The sequence below is a fragment of the Microcaecilia unicolor genome, chromosome 7, assembly GCF_901765095.1.
Source record: "Microcaecilia unicolor chromosome 7, aMicUni1.1, whole genome shotgun sequence".
Lineage (NCBI taxonomy): Eukaryota > Metazoa > Chordata > Amphibia > Gymnophiona > Siphonopidae > Microcaecilia > Microcaecilia unicolor.
Genome location: NC_044037.1, coordinates 97689702 through 97707416, shown reverse-complemented (window position 1 = coordinate 97707416; position 17715 = coordinate 97689702). Strand labels below are relative to the sequence as shown.

Here is a 17715-nt window from a genome sequence, read left to right as displayed (position 1 = left end):
GAAATATAGTGTCCACTGTACACCTTTTCTACTCTTTTGAAATCAAGTTTATTTCTTAGTAATAATCTTCAATGATGTTGAATTTTGAACTCCTCATTGTGGACTTGTATTGGTTTGAGGAAAGTTTATAAAAATGATATATTTCTTCTTAATTTTGTAACCTCAATATTTCCAATTTTTCTGAACAAGTTTGTATACGTGTAAAATTGAAATTTAATAAACAAATTAATCATACATGGAATTTCAACCCACAATGATTCAAAGGTGTGATTTGTGGCCTGCTGAATTTGTAATCTATCTGAGTCAAGGCTCTCATTAATATACAATGCTACCCCTCCACCAGTCCGGTCCACCCTATCACTACGATATACTTGGTACCCCGGTATGACAGTGTCCCACTGGTTATCCTCCTTCCACCAGGTCTCAGTAATGCCTATTATGTCCAATTTTTCATTTAGTGCAATATATTCCAACTCTCCCATCTTATTTCTTAGACTCCTAGCATTTGTATAAAGACATTTCAGAATATGTTTGTTGTTCCTATTTGCATGATGCTTAGTGCTTGACACTATTGATTTGCCATCTTTTGTCTGATCTTTAGTTGTATTTAAGGGCACCTGGCTCACCACGGTCTCTTGTGTAACCTCACTATCCAGAAACCCTATCTTCCCTGTTTGTGAGGTATCCTTGCAAGATACCTTATCCCGAACCATGCGCTGTTGTGCAACTGTCGGCCTTTCCCTCATATCTAATTTAAAAGCTGCTCTCTCTCTTTTTTGAATGCCGACGCCAGCAGCCTGGTCCCACCCTGGTTAAGATGGAGCCCATCGTTTCGGAATAGGCTCCCTCTTCCCCAGAATGTTGCCCAGTTCCTAACAAATCTAAAACCCTCCTCTCTGCACCATCGTCTCATCCACGCATTGAGACTCCGGAGCTCTGCCTGCCTCTTGGGGCCTGCGTGTGGAATGGGTAGTATTTCAGAAAATGCCACCCTAGAAGATCTGGATTTGAGCTTTCTTCCTAAAAGGCTAAATTTGGCTTCCAGAACCTCTCTCCCACATTTTCCTATATCATTCGTACCCACATGCACCAAGACAGTCGACTCCTCCCCAACACTATCTAAAATCCTGTCTAGGTGCCACGTGAGGTCCGCCACCTTCGCACCAGGTAGGCAAGTCACCAGGCGATCCTCCCGTCCACCAGTCACCCAGCTATCTACATTCCTAATGATTGAATCGCCAAGTATGACAGCTGTTCTAACCTTTTCCCCCCAGTCAGCCATTGAAGATATATCCTTGGCGCGAGAGGATAGTACATCTTCTGGTGGGTAGGTCCTGGCTACAGGAGTACTTCCTACTTCACCTTCTGGGAGACCTCCCTCCTTCAAGGTAGCACAGAGGCTACCTGACTGGAGGTGGGACCTCTATGCATTTCTCTATCTCCCTCATCTCTACCAAATCTGCTACTCTAGCCTCGACAGAATAAACACGCTCTCTGAGGTCTAGGAGCTCTTTGCATCGGGCACACACATATGACATCTCACCAACTGGGAGATAATCATACGTATGGCACTCAACGCAAAAGACTGGGTAGCACCACCAGCAACAACACCTCTGATCAACTGGCAAAGCACAGGAGCCACCCCAGGCAGAAATCCGGGAGCTGATCAAGCTACGTCCACACCTGCTGGGAGACAGAGAAATACTGAAGGCAGATGGGACTAGCCATCCTAGGGTCACTGTGGTTCTTCAGTGTTCTCTATCTCCACCTGCTGGTAGTCGGATACAACCCATCAGTTAATGGATTCATCTGCTGTTGACAAGGAAATGTTTGATGCTATCACCTACTTGTGTGGCTAAATTTATGCTTGCATGTCCTCTGAACTAAAAAAATTGGAGTGTTCACTGTAGAAAGGTGAACACAAGAAAATAATAAAGGTGATTGTATGTTTATTTGTGGTTCAAAAGATGGGTATATCAAGATATAAAACCAAAAACAGGTAACACTGGTAAGATCAGAATGTGAAACTTAAAATTGATCAAGAATATGTTTGGAGGCTATTTTAATGGCCTTGGAGCATCACTGGGCAGCTCTGTGCACTTTGGGGCCCTTTTACTAAAGGGATACAGGTTTTACAGATATCACATTAACATTAAAATTAACGCGCAGAAAATGCAATGGGTATGTCCTACATTTACCACACAGGGCAAAAGGTTACTGCACCACAGCATACTGCCTTACCAGCAGTAGCCAATATTGCAGAAGAACCATGTTGCCACTGTAGGAAATATGGTATGCCCCAGCATAAATAAATGGAATACAAACAAGTGACAACTGCTGCAGTGGCCCATCTAACCACATCCCCACCCCAAAGTGTACCCTATCCTTCTCCTTGACACTAGAAAGAGCTCCTGATCCTCTCCCAGTGATCCCCATCGTTCAAGCTCCCCCCACTTTTAAACCCCACCCCCTCAAGCGCAATCCCCCCGCCACCCCTCCAAAGTCATATCTATAGGAATCATTGACGGTACAGTAGTTCCCAGGTGACAGCAATCCCCTCTATTGCTGCCCAGGTCTGCATTATCCTCCAAAACGGTGCCACAGACCCCTAGCGGTAACCTTGGGAGGTTATTTGCTTTTCTTTCTCTCTGCAGATTCCTCACTGTGCTTTTAGTCTCCTGTGCTAACCCTCTCCTGCATATTCTGCAAGGCGATGTCACTTCTTCTCGGCTATTTCAAGAACTCACTCTCCAGGCACTTGCACCAGGGAAACAAGTCGAAAGAGCGCACCTAAGGATCAGGTCGTACTCCTTGTGCATTCCTTTGGAGCCTCGTGGCCAGTCCCTGTGTGTTTTTTTTTTTTTCATTCCTTCTCTCCTTTATTTTATTTCTTCCTTCTTTCTCTACCTATGCTATCACTATGCCATCATCTGCCATTTCGCTAGCAGGCTTCCCTGCAGCGCACCCTATTCCGGTACACATTAGTACTCGTAGGCATGCAGTTTTCTGTCCTCGACCGGCTTCTCATATGCTTACTCCTTTCCCAGTGGCTCCTCCTCTACCTTCCCTTCATATTGGCCTCATTAATGCTCGTTCACTTCACTACAAGGGCTCTCTCACTGCTGAACGTTTCACTGCGAAACCATCTTATGATCCAACTGCTCTCCTCCTGTTAGACGACCTTGCTGCAGCCTGTATGACAAAAATGGAGCCTATGATAGTCTATTGCACCTTCACTACCTACTTCCCCCTCACCTTCTGCCAAGACTGTATATCACTCTAGTCCGTTGCCATTTTCAAGCTCTCCTTCACTCTCCTGCTTCCCTTCTCTGTCCTTCTCCTCCACCACCACAACCCTCACTGCTACCTGGTCTTCTTTTAACCTTCCATCTAGTGCAACTGTACTTTAGATAGTCAAATCTCTGAATCCCTCCTCCTCTGCTCTGGACCCCTGGCCTGCTCACTTCTCTTTGGAACTCACTTCCCCCACTGCTTCATTCAGAGATCTCTTATCCCAAGTTCAAAAAACCTGCTCAAGTCTTTTTTGTTTACTGAAGCTTTTGGGTGATCTACATTCTGTTGTCCATCCCTTCCTCCTGTTTCCTCCCCACGAGAATTGATTTTAGTATTGTACACAAACTCTTCTACCTTGTAAATAAGTTGCTAGACACCACACCAGTTACAAACAAACAACAGCAAAGATATACCAGGGGTCGACGACCTCGCGAAATACTTCAAGGAGAAAATCATACAACTACGATTTAAAATACCCACCAGCCCTACTGAATACGCCACACTCCTAAACTGTCTAGACCCAGAAGACGGAATATATCCAGCAGACAGGATCTGGACCGAATTCGAATTACTGTCAGAGGACCTCATCTCTAAAACGCTCAAAAGATTCGCCAAATCCCAATGCAAACTAGATATCTGCCCAAACAACCTCATGAAATCAGCTCCTCAACAATTCATAATAGACCTAACGAACCACGTGAACTTCATGCTACAAAACGGACTTTTCCCTAAGGAAAAAGGAAAAATTTTACTCACCCCAATACCCAAAGACACAAAGAAAAACGCAAGCGAAATAACTAACTACAGACCAGTAGCATCTATACCACTAATAACCAAAATAACCGAAGGGATGGTAACCAAACAACTCACAAACTATCTCAACAAGTTCTCAATACTGCATGATGCCCAATCAGGATTCCGGTCAAATCACAGCACTGAAACAGTATTAATTACCCTAATGACCAAATTTAAACAAATGATTGCAACCGGCACCAATATACTCCTCTTACAATTTGACATGTCAAGTGCCTTTGATATGGTTGACCATACTTGAATATTTTGGCATCGGAGGCAATGTCCTAAACTGGTTCAAGGGGTTCTTAACCTTACGCTCATATCAGGTCACATCAAATTCAACTACGTCTGCTGCATGGACACCTGAGTGTGGAGTACCGCAGGGATCCCCCTCTCGCCAACTATTTTCAACCTAATGATGGTCCCCTTGGCAAAACTCCTATCAAACCATAACCTTAACCCATACATATATGCCGATGATGTAACGATATATATTCCTTTCAAACAAGACATTAATGAAATCTCCAACAAAATCAACCAAAGTCTACACATCATGAACACCTGGGCAGATGCATTCCGATTGAAACTGAACACAGAAAAAACTCAATGCCTCATATTTACCTCCCAATACAACACGAATAAATTTACCGCTATTAACACACCTAAACTAAATCTGCCAATCTCAGAAACTTTAAAAATCCTTGGAGTTACTATAGACCGCCACCTAACACTTGAGACTCACGCGAATAACACAACCAAAAAGATGTTCTACTCCATGTGGAAACTGAAAAGAATAAGACCATTCTTTCCAAGATCTGTCTTCTGCAGCCTAGTGCAATCACTCGTACTCAGGCCCAGATGCACAAAACCTAACGAGCCCACAACTTGCGTTTTAAACTGGTTCCAGCCAGTTTAAAACGCAAGTAGTTCACCCTGGGCATGCACTAAGGGCATTTTCCCTGCCACGGTAGCAGGCAACGAAAACGGAATGCAAATGATTGAAAAGCTATTATAATGAGCTGCACTACCGTTGCAGCCCATTATAATGAGATGCACTACCGTTGCAGCCCATTATAATGAGATGCACTACCGTTTTTCCGATTCCCTTACCGTAGGAACCCTAACGAGATGTCTGACCTCTTGTTAGGGCTCCTGTGAGGGAATCGGAAAGGAAAAGGGCCCCCAAAAAAGGTAAAAAAGAAAAAAAAAAAAAGCAGGGAGCGCATGTGAGGGGCGTCCTTTAAGGACGTACTCTCCCTGCGCTTCTGAGAGACGTCTTTTTTTTCGCATTTTTTTTTAGCTCTGCCGGCGCTGGTGTTTTTTCCCCCCTTCTATTTTGTCTTCGTCGCCCCTCCACAGCAAACCTTTATGTTTTCCTGGTTGCCGGAGAATCGGGACGTCCCTTTAGATTAGGCTCCTCTTCCTGGTCTCTTCAGTCAATCAGAGCGCGTTTCGCTGACAACAGCCAGCTAAGCCCGCTTTGATTGGCTGAAGAGACCAGGAAGAGGAGCCTAATCTAAAGGGACGTCCCGATTCTCCGACTCAGGTACCGAAGGACTAGAGAATGCAAGTGAGCTACAACGAGTAGCTCATTTGCATTCCCTATCGTTGATGCATTCCCGTTCCCTACCGATTCGCTATGGAATCGGTAGGGAACGGGAATTACCAATGTCTTTAATGTATCTGGGCCTAAGTCATCTGGACTACTGCAACTCACTATACGAAGGCTGCAAAGAGCAAATACTGAGGAAACTTCAAACAGCCCAGAACACAGCAGCCAGACTCATCTTCGGAAAACCAAAATATGAAACTGCAAAACCCTTACGTGAGAAACTACACTGGCTCCCACTCAAGGAACGCATCACCTTTAAAGTATGCACATTAGTTCACAAAATCATTCACGGTGAAGCCCCTACATACATGTCTGATTTAATAGACCTGCCACCCAGAAACGCTAAAAGATCATCCCGAACTTTCCTCAATCTCCACTTCCCTAAGTGCAAAGGCATAAAATACAAAGTACTGCATGCATCAACCTTCTCTTATATGAGCACGCAATTCTGGAATACACTACCACGCAACCTGAAAACGATCTACGAATTAACCGACTTCCGCAAACTATTGAAGACTCATCTCTTTAAGAAAATTTACTGCAAGGATCAAAACACATGAAATCCATACACACTAATAGAAATGCATCAATACACTCTCTTCTGAATTCTCTTCCCCCATACTTTCACCACACTTAAAACTCTACCCACGGACAAAATTGTTATACCCTAATGTTCTCTTGCTATTGTTCTATCGCCCTATCATTTCCCCATTGTTACACTCCATTGTTCTATTCCCAAATGATATTTTGACTTTGACTCTGTCTTCCCATAACTCTTCACAATGTAACCCATAATCATACTGTGACAAATTGTATTTCCATTATTAACAATGTATTGTATACCACACTGAGCCCGCAAATAGGTGGGAAAATGTGGGATACAAATGCAATAAATAAATAAATAAATAAACCACGCAGGAGCCATGTTCAGATCTTGTGTGGTATATCAAGCACCTGGAAATAAATACTGCTAGGGGGCTGAGGTGCTATTTTGAAGGCCAGTGCTGACCTAGATGATAGTGGAGGATCCCTGCCACCTAGGAACCACTCTACCACCAATGATTTCTACAGGTATGACCTGGGAGAAGTGGAGGAGGATCAGACTACGAGTGTGAGGGGGAAGTGTGCTTGGGGTGGGGGAGGTGGAATTATGGCCAGGAGGCAGAGTTTAAAGGTAAGAGGGGAGCTACAATGGCACAGGGATGGTAGGAGTGAAACTGGAAGCTCTCTCTCATGTTAGTTCCTCATGAGAGACTCCTGAGAAAATTTAAAAAAGTCATGGGATAGGAAGCAATGTCCTTCTATGGATTAGGAATTTGTTATTGGACAAAAAAAAAAAGAGGGTAGGATTAAAGGTAAAATTATGTATAATCATACCTGATAATTTTCTTTCCATTAATCATAGCTGATCAATCCATAGACTGGTGGGTTGTGTCCATCTACCAGCAGGTGGAGATAGAGAGCAAACTTTTGCCTCCCTATATGTGGTCATGTGCTGCCGGAAACTCCTCAGTATGTCGATATCAAAGCTCCATCCGCAGGACTCAGCACTTAGAGAATTACACCCACGAAGGGACACTCTGCCCAGCTCACCACCGCCGAAACGGGGGAGGGGAATTAACCCAGCTCATCCCCACACAAGTGGGGGAGGGGAATCCGTCCAGCTCATCCCCGCGGAGCGGGGGAGGGACACCACACCCGCCGATGCGGGGGGATCTGGCTTATCCTGCAACCGCGGGAGGAGCTGACTGACCCTAACACCGCCGAAGCGGGAGGGGTACAAAGCTGCCCTACAGCCGCACGAAGCGGGAGGGAGTGCCGGCAGAATTTATGTCTCAATCCAGCCCCGTAAAACGGAGGGGAGAGGAATGCAGCAGCTCACTGTAACACAAAGTCGTCTCAACTCTTGAAGAATCCAAGTGAAAGAAGAACTTGAACACGAAGTCCTCCTGAAGTAACTGAAGGCTAAACTTGAACCTAAAATTCAACCAGAATATAAACAGTACAGATATCTGGGAGGGGCTATGGATTGATCAGCTATGATTAATGGAAAAAAAATTATCAGGTATGATTATACATAATTTTACCTTCCATATCATCAAGCTGATCAATCCATAGACTGGTGGGATGTACCGAAGCAGTACTCACCCAGGGCGGGACATAGAAATCCCTGACCTCAACACTGAAGCTCCAAACCGGGCCTCCGCCCGTGCAGCCACAGTCAAACGGTAATGCTTGGAGAATGTATGAGCCGAAGCCCACGTTGCCGCCTTGCATATCTCTTCCAAGGAGACGGATCCGGCCTCTGCCATCGAGGCCGCCTGAGCTCTCGTGGAGTGAGCCTTCAGCTGGATAGGCGGCACCTTCCCCGCGGCCACATAAGCCGCTGCAATGGCTTCCTTGACCCATCTTGCCACTGTAGGCTTAGCAGCCTGCAGACCCTTACGAGGACCTGCAAACAGGACAAACAGATGATCCGATTTCCGGAAATCATTGGTCACTTCCAAGTATCTGATGATGACTCGTCTCACATCCAGATATTTAAGAGCAGAGTACTCCTCTGGGTAGTCCTCCCTACGAAAGGAAGGGAGACAGAGCTGCTGATTCACATGGAAGCGAGAACCAATCTTGGGCAGGAAGGAAGGCACTGTGCGAATAGTCACTCCTGCCTCAGTGAACTGCAGAAAAGGCTCTCGACATGAGAGCGCCTGGAGCTCGGAAACTCTTCTGTCTGAAGTGATAGCCACCAAAAAGACTGCTTTCAACGTCAGGTCTTTCAGAGATGCCCTCGACAAGGGTTCCAAAGGCGGCTTCTGCAATGCTCTTAGCACCAGGTTGAGATTCCACGCAGGCACCACTGAGTGCAGAGGAGGGCGCAGGTGATTAACTCCCTTGAGAAAGCGCACCACATCTGGCTGCGAAGCCAGGGAAGCACCCTTCAGGCGGCCCCTGAAGCAAGCCAGAGCCGCTACCTGGACTTTAAGGGAACTGAGCGACAGGCCTTTCTCCAGACCTTCTTGCAGGAACGCCAACACTGAAGAAATTGGAGCAGTGAAGGGAGAAAGTGAGCCTGCTTCACACCATGCTGCAAAGATACGCCAAACCCTGGCGTAAGCAGTAGAAGTAGAGCGCTTCCTCGCTCTCAGCATAGTGGCGATGACCTTGTCTGAGAAGCCCTTCTTCCTCAGACGCTGCCGCTCAATAGCCAGGCCGTAAGACCAAAGGGAGAGGGATCCTCCATCACCACGGGACCCTGATGTAACAGGCCCTGCTCCACTGACAGTCGCAGAGGATCGTCGACTGAGAGCCTGAACAAGTCCGCATACCAGGGACGTCTGGGCCAATCCGGACCCACCAGGATTACCCTGCCGGGATGCTTTGCCACCCGGTCTAGCACCCTGCCCAACATGGGCCAGGGCGGGAACACATAGAGGAGCTCTTGTGTCGGCCACTGTTGGAGAAGAGCATCTACTCCCAGGGATCGAGGGTCCCGTCCTCTGCTGAAAAAGCGCGGCACTTGGCCATTGGCCGATGACGCCATCAGATCTAGGCTCGGCTGGCCCCAGCGCTTCGTGATGTCCAAGAACGCCTGAGCAGATAGTTGCCACTCTCCGGGCTCCAAGGTATGGCGACTGAGAAGTCCGCCTTGACATTCATGACTCCGGCAATGTGGGCCGCTGAAAGCTGTTCCAGGTTCGCTTCCGCCCACTGGCAAAGACTCATAGCCTCCTTGGCTAGAGGGGCGCTCTGGTACCTCCCTGGCGGTTGATATAGGCCACAGCCGTGGCATTGTCCGACAGGACCCGTACAGGCTTCAACACCAGTACCGGGATGAACTCCAATAACACCAACCGAATGGCTCTGAGTTCCAGGAGGTTGATAGACCACTTGCCTCTGCAGGAGACTAGAGCCCCTGCGCTGTCCTTCCCAAGCAGTGGGCTCCCCAGCCCATCAAAGAGGCGTCTGTCGTGACGACAATCCACTCCGGGGTCACCAGAGGCAATCCTGCAGACAACTTGTCTGTCTGCGTCCACCAGCTCAGCGCCTTGCGCACTGCTGGGTCCACGGGAAGGCGCACAGCATAATCCTCCGACATCGGAGTCCAGCGCAGCAGCAGAGATAGCTGTAGTGGTCTCATATGAGCCCTGGCCCAGGGCACTACTTCCATCGTGGCCGTCATAGAGCCCAACAGCTGCACGTAGTCCCAATCCCGAATAGGAGAGGCTACTAGGAACTAGTCCACCTGAGCCTGAAGCTTGACAATCCGATTGTCTGGCAGGAACACTCTGCCCACTTGGGTGTCGAATCGAACTCCCAGATACACCAGGGACTGAGTCGGGCGCAGCTGGCTCTTCTTCCAGTTGATGATCCATCCCAGGGAGCTCAAAAGAGCAACTACCCGGTCCATAGCTTTGCCGCACTCTGCATAAGAGGGGGCTCGGATCAACCAGTCGTCCAGATAAGGATGGACTTGTACTCCTTCCTTTAGCAGGAAGGCCGCTATGACCCCCATTACTTTGGAAAAGGTCCGCGGAGCAGTAGCCAACCCGAAAGGGAGGGCTCTGAACTGGAAGTGTCGTCTCAGGACTGTAAAACGCAGAAAGCGTTGGAGAGGAGGCCAGATGGGAATATGCAGGTACGCTTCCTTGATGTCCAAGGAAGCCAAGAACTCTCCTGCCTTCACTGCCGCTATAACAGAGCGGAGAGTCTCCATGCGAAAGTGCCTCACTTTCCAGGCCCGATTGACCCCTTTGAGGTCGAGGATAGGCCGGACAGAACCTCCTTTCTTTGGAACCACAAAGTAAATGGAGTAACGTCCCTTGCCAATCTGATTTTTTGGCACCGGAACGACCGCACCCAGGCGGATCAGGTTGTCCAAGGTCTGCTGCACTACCACAGCTTGACCGGAGACTTGCAGGGAGAGAGTACAAACCCGTCTCTTAAGGGTTGGCAGACCTCTAGCTTGTAGCCGTCTCTGATGACTTCCAGCACCCACGCGTCTGAAGTTATAGTGGTCCACTCGCCCAGAAACGAGGACAGCCGTCCTCCAATCTGCACTGGGGCGTGGACCAAGGCCCCGTCATTGGGTACGAGACCCTGGGGGAGGACCGGAGGGAGCACCTCCGGGACGGCGGTCTCTGCGAAAGGAATGCTGCTTGGGGGAGAAATTCCTCTTGAAGGAAGAGGGGGCAGAGGAACCCGACTTGCCCGGGCGGTATGGAGGTATCGGAACGAGTACTAACCCGAGCCCTGACCTCTGGTAATTTCTTGCCCTTAGACGTGCCGAGATCGGTCACGATTTTGTCCAGCTCGACCCCAAAGAGCAGCTTGCCTTTAAAAGGCAATCTAGCCAGGCGGGATTTAGAGGCGTGGTCAGCAGACCAATGTTTCAGCCAAAGCCACCGCCGCACAGAGACTGTCTGAGCCATGCCTTTAGCTGAGGCTCTCCAGACATCATACAGCAAGTCTGCCAAATAGGCTAAGCCCGATTCCAGGGCCGGCCAATCAGCCCTCAAGGAATGATCCGAGGGGGAAGCCCGCTGCACCATAGTCCGGCACGCCCTGGCCACATAGGAGCCGCAAACTGAGGCCTGCAAACTTAAAGCAGCTGCCTCCAAGGACGACCTTAAGGCCGCCTCCAATCTTCTGTCTTGGGCGTCCTTTAGGGCCGTGCCACCTTCCACCGGCAACGCCGTTTTCTTAGTCACCGCAGTGATTAAAGAATCCACGGTAGGCCACAGATAGGCCTCACGTTCACTCACAGCCAAAGGATAGAGGCGGGACATAGCCCTAGCCACTTTAAGGCTCGTTTCCGGGACATCCCATTGAGCCGCAATTAAGGTGTGCATGGCACCATGCACGTGGAAGGTTCTAGGCGGGCGCTTCGTCCCCAGCATAATGGCAGAGCCAACAGGGGCTGAGGGAGAGACGTCCTCCGGAGAGGAAATCTTCAAAGTGTCCATGGCCTGTAACAACAGGTTGGGCAAATCCTCTGGGCTAAAAAGCCGCGCTGCCGAGGGGTCATCCGCTCCATCCGAGCGGGGATCTATCTCCTCCAAGGAATCCGCAAAGGATCGTTGGGAGACCTCAGACACGCTGCCCTCATCTACATCGGAGGAGACAAAAGTCCTCCAAGGCCTGGAAATCAACCCGAGGGCGTTTACCTCTGGGAACCTCAACCTCTTTATCAGAAGAGGGAGCAGGGGCAGCGTTTTGCATGAGGAAAGCCTGATGCAGCAGCAAAACAAACTCGGGGGAGAAACCCCCCAGACTGTGCACTTCCGCAGCCTGGGCAACAGCCCTAGACGCACTCTCAACCGGCGCTCGCAATAGCGGGGGAGAGACATGCTGCGCATCCAAAATGGCGTCCGGCGCGAAACTCCGTGAAGGAGCCGCGCGGGAAGAACGGCGCTTAACTTTAGCCGCTTTTGTGCCGTCGCCCAAATTAAGGGCGTTCATGGCATTAATGTCTCCAACCTCAAAGGCGGCCCCGAAGAAGCCGTCCGAGCCGCGTGGCCGGCCAAGATGGCGGAGGCGAGGAGCGGGGGATGGGCGTTTATGGCGGGAAAAAACCGCCACGCCGGAGGAACGACCGGGACATTCATCGGTCACTAAACTATCACCCATCAAGGGCGAATCAGGTTGTAAAACCCCCGCATCCCCTCTAGAAGCGCTCCAGCGATCCGGGGAGCGACCCTTTGCGCCCTCGCCCTCCGACGCCATTGCCACGAGGAGAAGAATCGGGGAACCCCCTGCCCGCTATAAAAAGGTAATATTACCTGCTTGCCGCTCCGAGCTGTAACGAACTGGTGTCCCAGTGAGTAGCTGCAATGAACGTTTAAAGAAACGTCGAATTAAACGCCTTTAAAGACGTTTAAAAATATTTTTTTTTTTTTTTTTTTTTAAACGGAGCCAGCGGGAGGGGGGAGAAAAGGAGGGACCTGGCACCACCAGGTTTGCACTTGCTCAAAAGAGCCCTCAACCCCAGGCCTCAACAAAACCTAAGGATTAGGCTTGGAGGCCTAGCCAGAGCTGCTGCTGTGTGTGACCACCACCTGCTGAGATAGAGAACATACTGGGGAGTTTCCGGCAGCACATGACCACATATAGGGAGGCAAAAGTTTGCTCTCTATCTCCACCTGCTGGTAGATGGACACAACCCACCAGTCTATGGATTGATCAGCTTGATGATATGGAATGGCCATTTTTCTCAATGGAGGAGGGTGAATAGTGGAGAGCCACAGGGATCTGTACTGGGACTGGTGCTATTTAACAGATAAATAATCTGGAAATCGAAAAAAAGACATGTAGGTGGCTAAATTTGCAAAATGACACAAAGCTATTCAAAATTGTCAAACCACGTGCGGACTGTGAAAAACTGCAGGAAGACTATAGGAAACTGGAAGTCTGGGCATCCAAATGGCAGATGAAATTTAATGTGGACAAATGCAAAGTGATGCCAAGAAAAAGACCTAGGTGTCACTGTAGACAATACAATTAAATATTCTGCCCAGTGTGAGGCGGCAGCCAAAAAAGCAAACAGGATGCTAGGATTATTAGGAAACGGATAGTAAATGAGACCAAGAATATTATAATGCCTCTGTATCACTCCACGATGTAACTACACCTTGAGAATTGAATTCTGGTCGTCGAATTTCATAAAAGATATAGCAGAATCAGAAAAGAATCAAAGAAGAGCGACCAAAATGATAAAGGGGATGGTATGTCTCTCATATGAAGAAAGGCTAAGAGGTTAGGGCTCTTTGTTTGGAAAGGAGACGGCTGAGGGGGGGATATGATTGAGGTACTTGTCATCTGGGCTGGCTACTGTTGGAAGCAGGAAACTGAGCTAGATGGATTGTTGGTCTGATCCAGTATTGCTATTCTTATATTAGGGAGCGTCAAGAAAGCAGTACAGGCTGGAGTGCTGCTGTAGATCTTGGTTTGACAGCAGCTGCGCTGTTTTACTGCCAGTAGCACAACTCCACTTACCACCTCCTCTTGATGTGGCGGTAAATGAAGCGGCGCTATCATCAGTCATGACAGTACTGAACCGTGCACTAGCTCCATCTTCACCCATCCATTCTATGCCAAGATCTCGCCCACTCTGGTATTAGGCAGTTAACACAGGATTTTTACTGCAGCAGCTGCCCAACACAACCTAGTTGGAAGGACCCCTTATCCTATATAATAAAAAGCACCTCCAACATTCTGAAGCTGACTCCGTGGCACTGTGGCAGTGTAGGGTTCGTAAGTCTGTAGTTCAGCGTTTCATTGGCTCTCACTGTCAACGAAGAACCAATCAGACAGAACGGAACTTGGAGAAGGGAAATGGATTGAATCTCTAACAAACAATCATATACAGGGAGGTATGAACATCAGGTGAGGCAAGTGCACAGAACGGAAGGGAAGACAAATATTTAATCACTTTGTCACTCACACACACAGACATCACACACACACACTAAATCACTCTGTGTATCTCTCTCTTACACTGTCTGTAAAACACACTGTCACTCTCAGTCTCTCACATGGGCAACTGTATGTTGCATTCTGACGAGTATGGAGCTCTTCTGATGTGATTGTTAAACTGATTGAAGGGCCTGAACAAGGAAAACTTTTACCACATTGTAACACAGTTTACACAAAAAATATTGTATATAAAGAAATCTTACACATGTAAACAACAATTATATTCAGAATACAACCTTGGAAACATTAATGGCAGGAACTCATTACATTGCTAGCGCCCGTTTCATTGCGTTAAGAAACGGGCCTTTTTTACTAATGTTTTTATATATGTCTTTTGATATGACATGTTTATTGTTTTACTGTGTAGTTATGTTTTCATTTAAAAAAAATAAATTCATAATGTATGTTCCTCTCCTAATCCTCCTAGGTCTTTAGATAGTGCAGAATATTCTGCACTAAGTAAAACACCTAGGTATCGGGCAGACCGAGGGCACAAGGCAGTTGTTGGTCATGGGAGGAGGTGGTACTGGGCCCCCCTCTCTCTCCCCTCCTTCCCCGGACCTGGCACTCCCCCTCTCTCTCAACCCCTCCCCTGCATCTCAAAAGTTATTTTCTCCATACAGGACAAAGTTGCAAGGTGGGCAGTTTTATCACCCAATTGGGCGGGTTTTCGCCAGCGGCGGCGGGAAAATTTCGCCGGCCACAGGATGCGGTTTTTTGGGCGGTTTTCCCGTCGCCGCTGTGCGAGTTCGGCGGTTTTTTTCCGGGCCTTCTATTGGTCCAATTCGATCCAATAGAAGCTTTTCCGGGGCTTCTATTGGTCCAAATTGGATCAATAGAAGCCATTCAGGGGTCGGGTTGACGTCAGGGATGACGTAGGGGGCAGGGCTAGGTGATGCAGGGGCGGGGTTCGGTGACGCGGGAGACAGGGATTGGCTACGGGCGGTTTTTGGGCAGGTTTACGGCTCGTTTGGGGCTGGCAACCCTGTACACAGGGTCGGCATAGGCTTTCTCCACTAACCAGAACTCTCTCGCTGCTGCGGCTCGCCCTTTTCTAATGTGAATTCTTGCTTCTGCAAGGGCGGGCTATGGTGGAGAGAAGGTTCCAGTCTGTGGCAGACCGCCTATACCTAGGCCCTATATGGAGAAAGGAACTTTTGAGGTAAACGCAAGGAGGGAGGCAAGGGATGGAGGAGAGATGGGGAGATGCTGGCCTCCAAAGGAGAAAATTGTTGGACCTGAGGAAGGCAGAGATGTTGGACCTGGTTGTGGGGCAAGGGCAGAGATGGTGGAGCTGTAGAAAGAGGGTACAGAGATTGTGCACACGGGGGAGGGTGAAAGAATGAGAGGGAGAGATGTTGCATGGGGGGGGGAGAGATGTATCTGGAGAGGGGGAAGGGACGAGAGATGCTGGAGCTGGGGGGATAGAGATATTTAAGACTCCACCCCCCCCCCCCGGTAGGGGGGGCATGACCCTTATTGCCCAGAAGCCCAGATCCGTCATTGCGCTCCTGCTCACAGAATTTAAGGTCACCAGTGGTGGCGTCTTACATTTCACTTTTATTTACCGACGAGGGAAAAACCTGTGAACAAAGTGAACTGACAACTCTGATAATCATTCATCTGCCATACAAGGTTGGAGCAAAGCAATAATAATCATCTTAAAAATGTTGATCAGAACACTACAACTCGGGGCAGGTCTCACCTCCAGCGTCTCTGCTGAGCCGTTGCCGGGTGTACATCCCGCGGTTCCTCGCAGTCCCAAACTCCTTCGACTCTCCAATATCACTTTAGCAAAAGATATGCTCTCGCTTACAAACAAAGTACTAGGGAACATGAAATTTGTTCCACTACAAAATAGCTTCTTTTTTTTTTTTTTTTCCAAACGAAATAATGTTAAATCGACACCTGTCAACACGGAAGCTGAAGAAAATTCGCACGTACACTACAGCTAAAAGCAGTGAAGACAGTTGCGTATGCTTCCTTAACGACCGAACCTCTCTTTCAATCTTGTGACGGAAGTTGAGGCCGGATCGAGCTGCGTAAACCTCCTTGGAATAGGCTAAAACCAAGGAGGTTAGATTGAGAACACACGAAACGGGGTGATCGGCCTATCTACCCCGTTGTATGGGTTGAAGACAGTAGGCGGAGCTTGCCGCCATTTTCATTCACCCAAAACAATAGCTAAAGATTATTAGAAGTAAGAAACTGCCTATGTGTGGTCCTGTAAAAAGTCAAAAGTGATAAAGTTATTAAAAATAAAAGCTATTCCAGTTGGATAGGCAGTGCCTTTAAAGGTAAAGGACAAAACGTTGTTTTTACTTGACAGCTTTTTAATTTATTTGAAAGCTCTTACTCTGTTTATAATTATACCTTTTGTAATATAATGAGCCTGTAAATAGGTGGGAAAATGTGGGGTACAAATGCAGCAAATAAATAGATATAAATATCATGAAATAAATAAAATTTAATATCACTAACAACTTAAAAAATTATTGTAGCTGGTAAAAACAGCACTAATAAAGTTTATTTTGCTCTAATTTTTTTACACTGGTCTATGCAATACAGTAATACATGGCCAAATTTCAGTGACGATATCCTGTTTACTGATGGGTTTATCTTAACTGTTGTTGTAATCAGCTTTGGGAAGGAATATACTTAAACTCTCATTTCATTGGGGCACATCTTCACCTCATCTCTTTTGTACAAGTAGATTGTTCTGTTTTGACCATGTTTCAGGGACAAATGGTTTTCATAAGTCAAAATAATAAAAATAAAGGTAAAATTATGTATCATACCTGATAATTTTCTTTCCATTAATCATAGCTGATCAATCCATAGACTGGTGGGTTGTGTCCATCTACCAGCAGGTGGAGATAGAGAGCAAACTTTTGCCTCCCTATATGTGGTCATGTGCTGCCGGAAACTCCTCAGTATGTCGATATCAAAGCTCCATCCGCAGGACTCAGCACTTAGAGAATTACACCCACGAAGGGACACTCTGCCCAGCTCACCAACGCCGAAACGGGGGAGGGGAATTAACCCAGCTCATCCCCACACAAGTGGGGGAGGGGAATCCGTCCAGCTCATCCCCGCGGAGCGGGGGAGGGACACCACACCCGCCGATGCGGGGGGATCTGGCTTATCCTGCAACCGCAACCGCGGGAGGAGCTGACTGACCCTAACACCGCCGAAGCGGGAGGGGTACAAAGCTGCCCTACAGCCGCACGAAGCGGGAGGGAGTGCCGGCAGAATTTAAATCTCAATCCAGCCCGTAAAACGGAGGGGAGAGGAATGCAGCAGCTCACTGTAACACAAACTCGTCTCAACTCTTGAAGAATCCAAGTGAAAGAAGAACTTGAACACGAAGTCCTCCTGAAGTAACTGAAGGCTAAACTTGAACCTAAAATTCAACCAGAATATAAACAGTACAGATATCTGGGAGGGGCTATGGATTGATCAGCTATGATTAATGTAAAGAAAATTATCAGGTATGATACATAATTTTACCTTCCATATCATCAAGCTGATCAATCCATAGA

General features: G+C 47.9%; 1 protein-coding gene across 3 annotated transcripts in view; it reads right to left on the bottom strand.

The window, feature by feature from the left end:
* The window catches only part of ENOX2 (ecto-NOX disulfide-thiol exchanger 2), a 363942-nt gene extending 347722 nt beyond the window's left edge, over positions 1 to 16220 (bottom strand). For 2 of the 3 annotated variants that reach the window (XM_030209543.1, XM_030209545.1), the window contains exon 1: positions 15879 to 16218. In XM_030209543.1, the coding sequence (XP_030065403.1) occupies positions 15879 to 15915 (37 nt within the window). In that variant the 5' untranslated portion in view covers positions 15916 to 16218. Of the gene's footprint in view, positions 1 to 15878 lie in introns of all 3 variants that reach the window. The other variant, XM_030209544.1, reaches the window with a different exon arrangement.
* Between the last annotated feature and the right edge of the window lie 1495 nt (positions 16221 to 17715).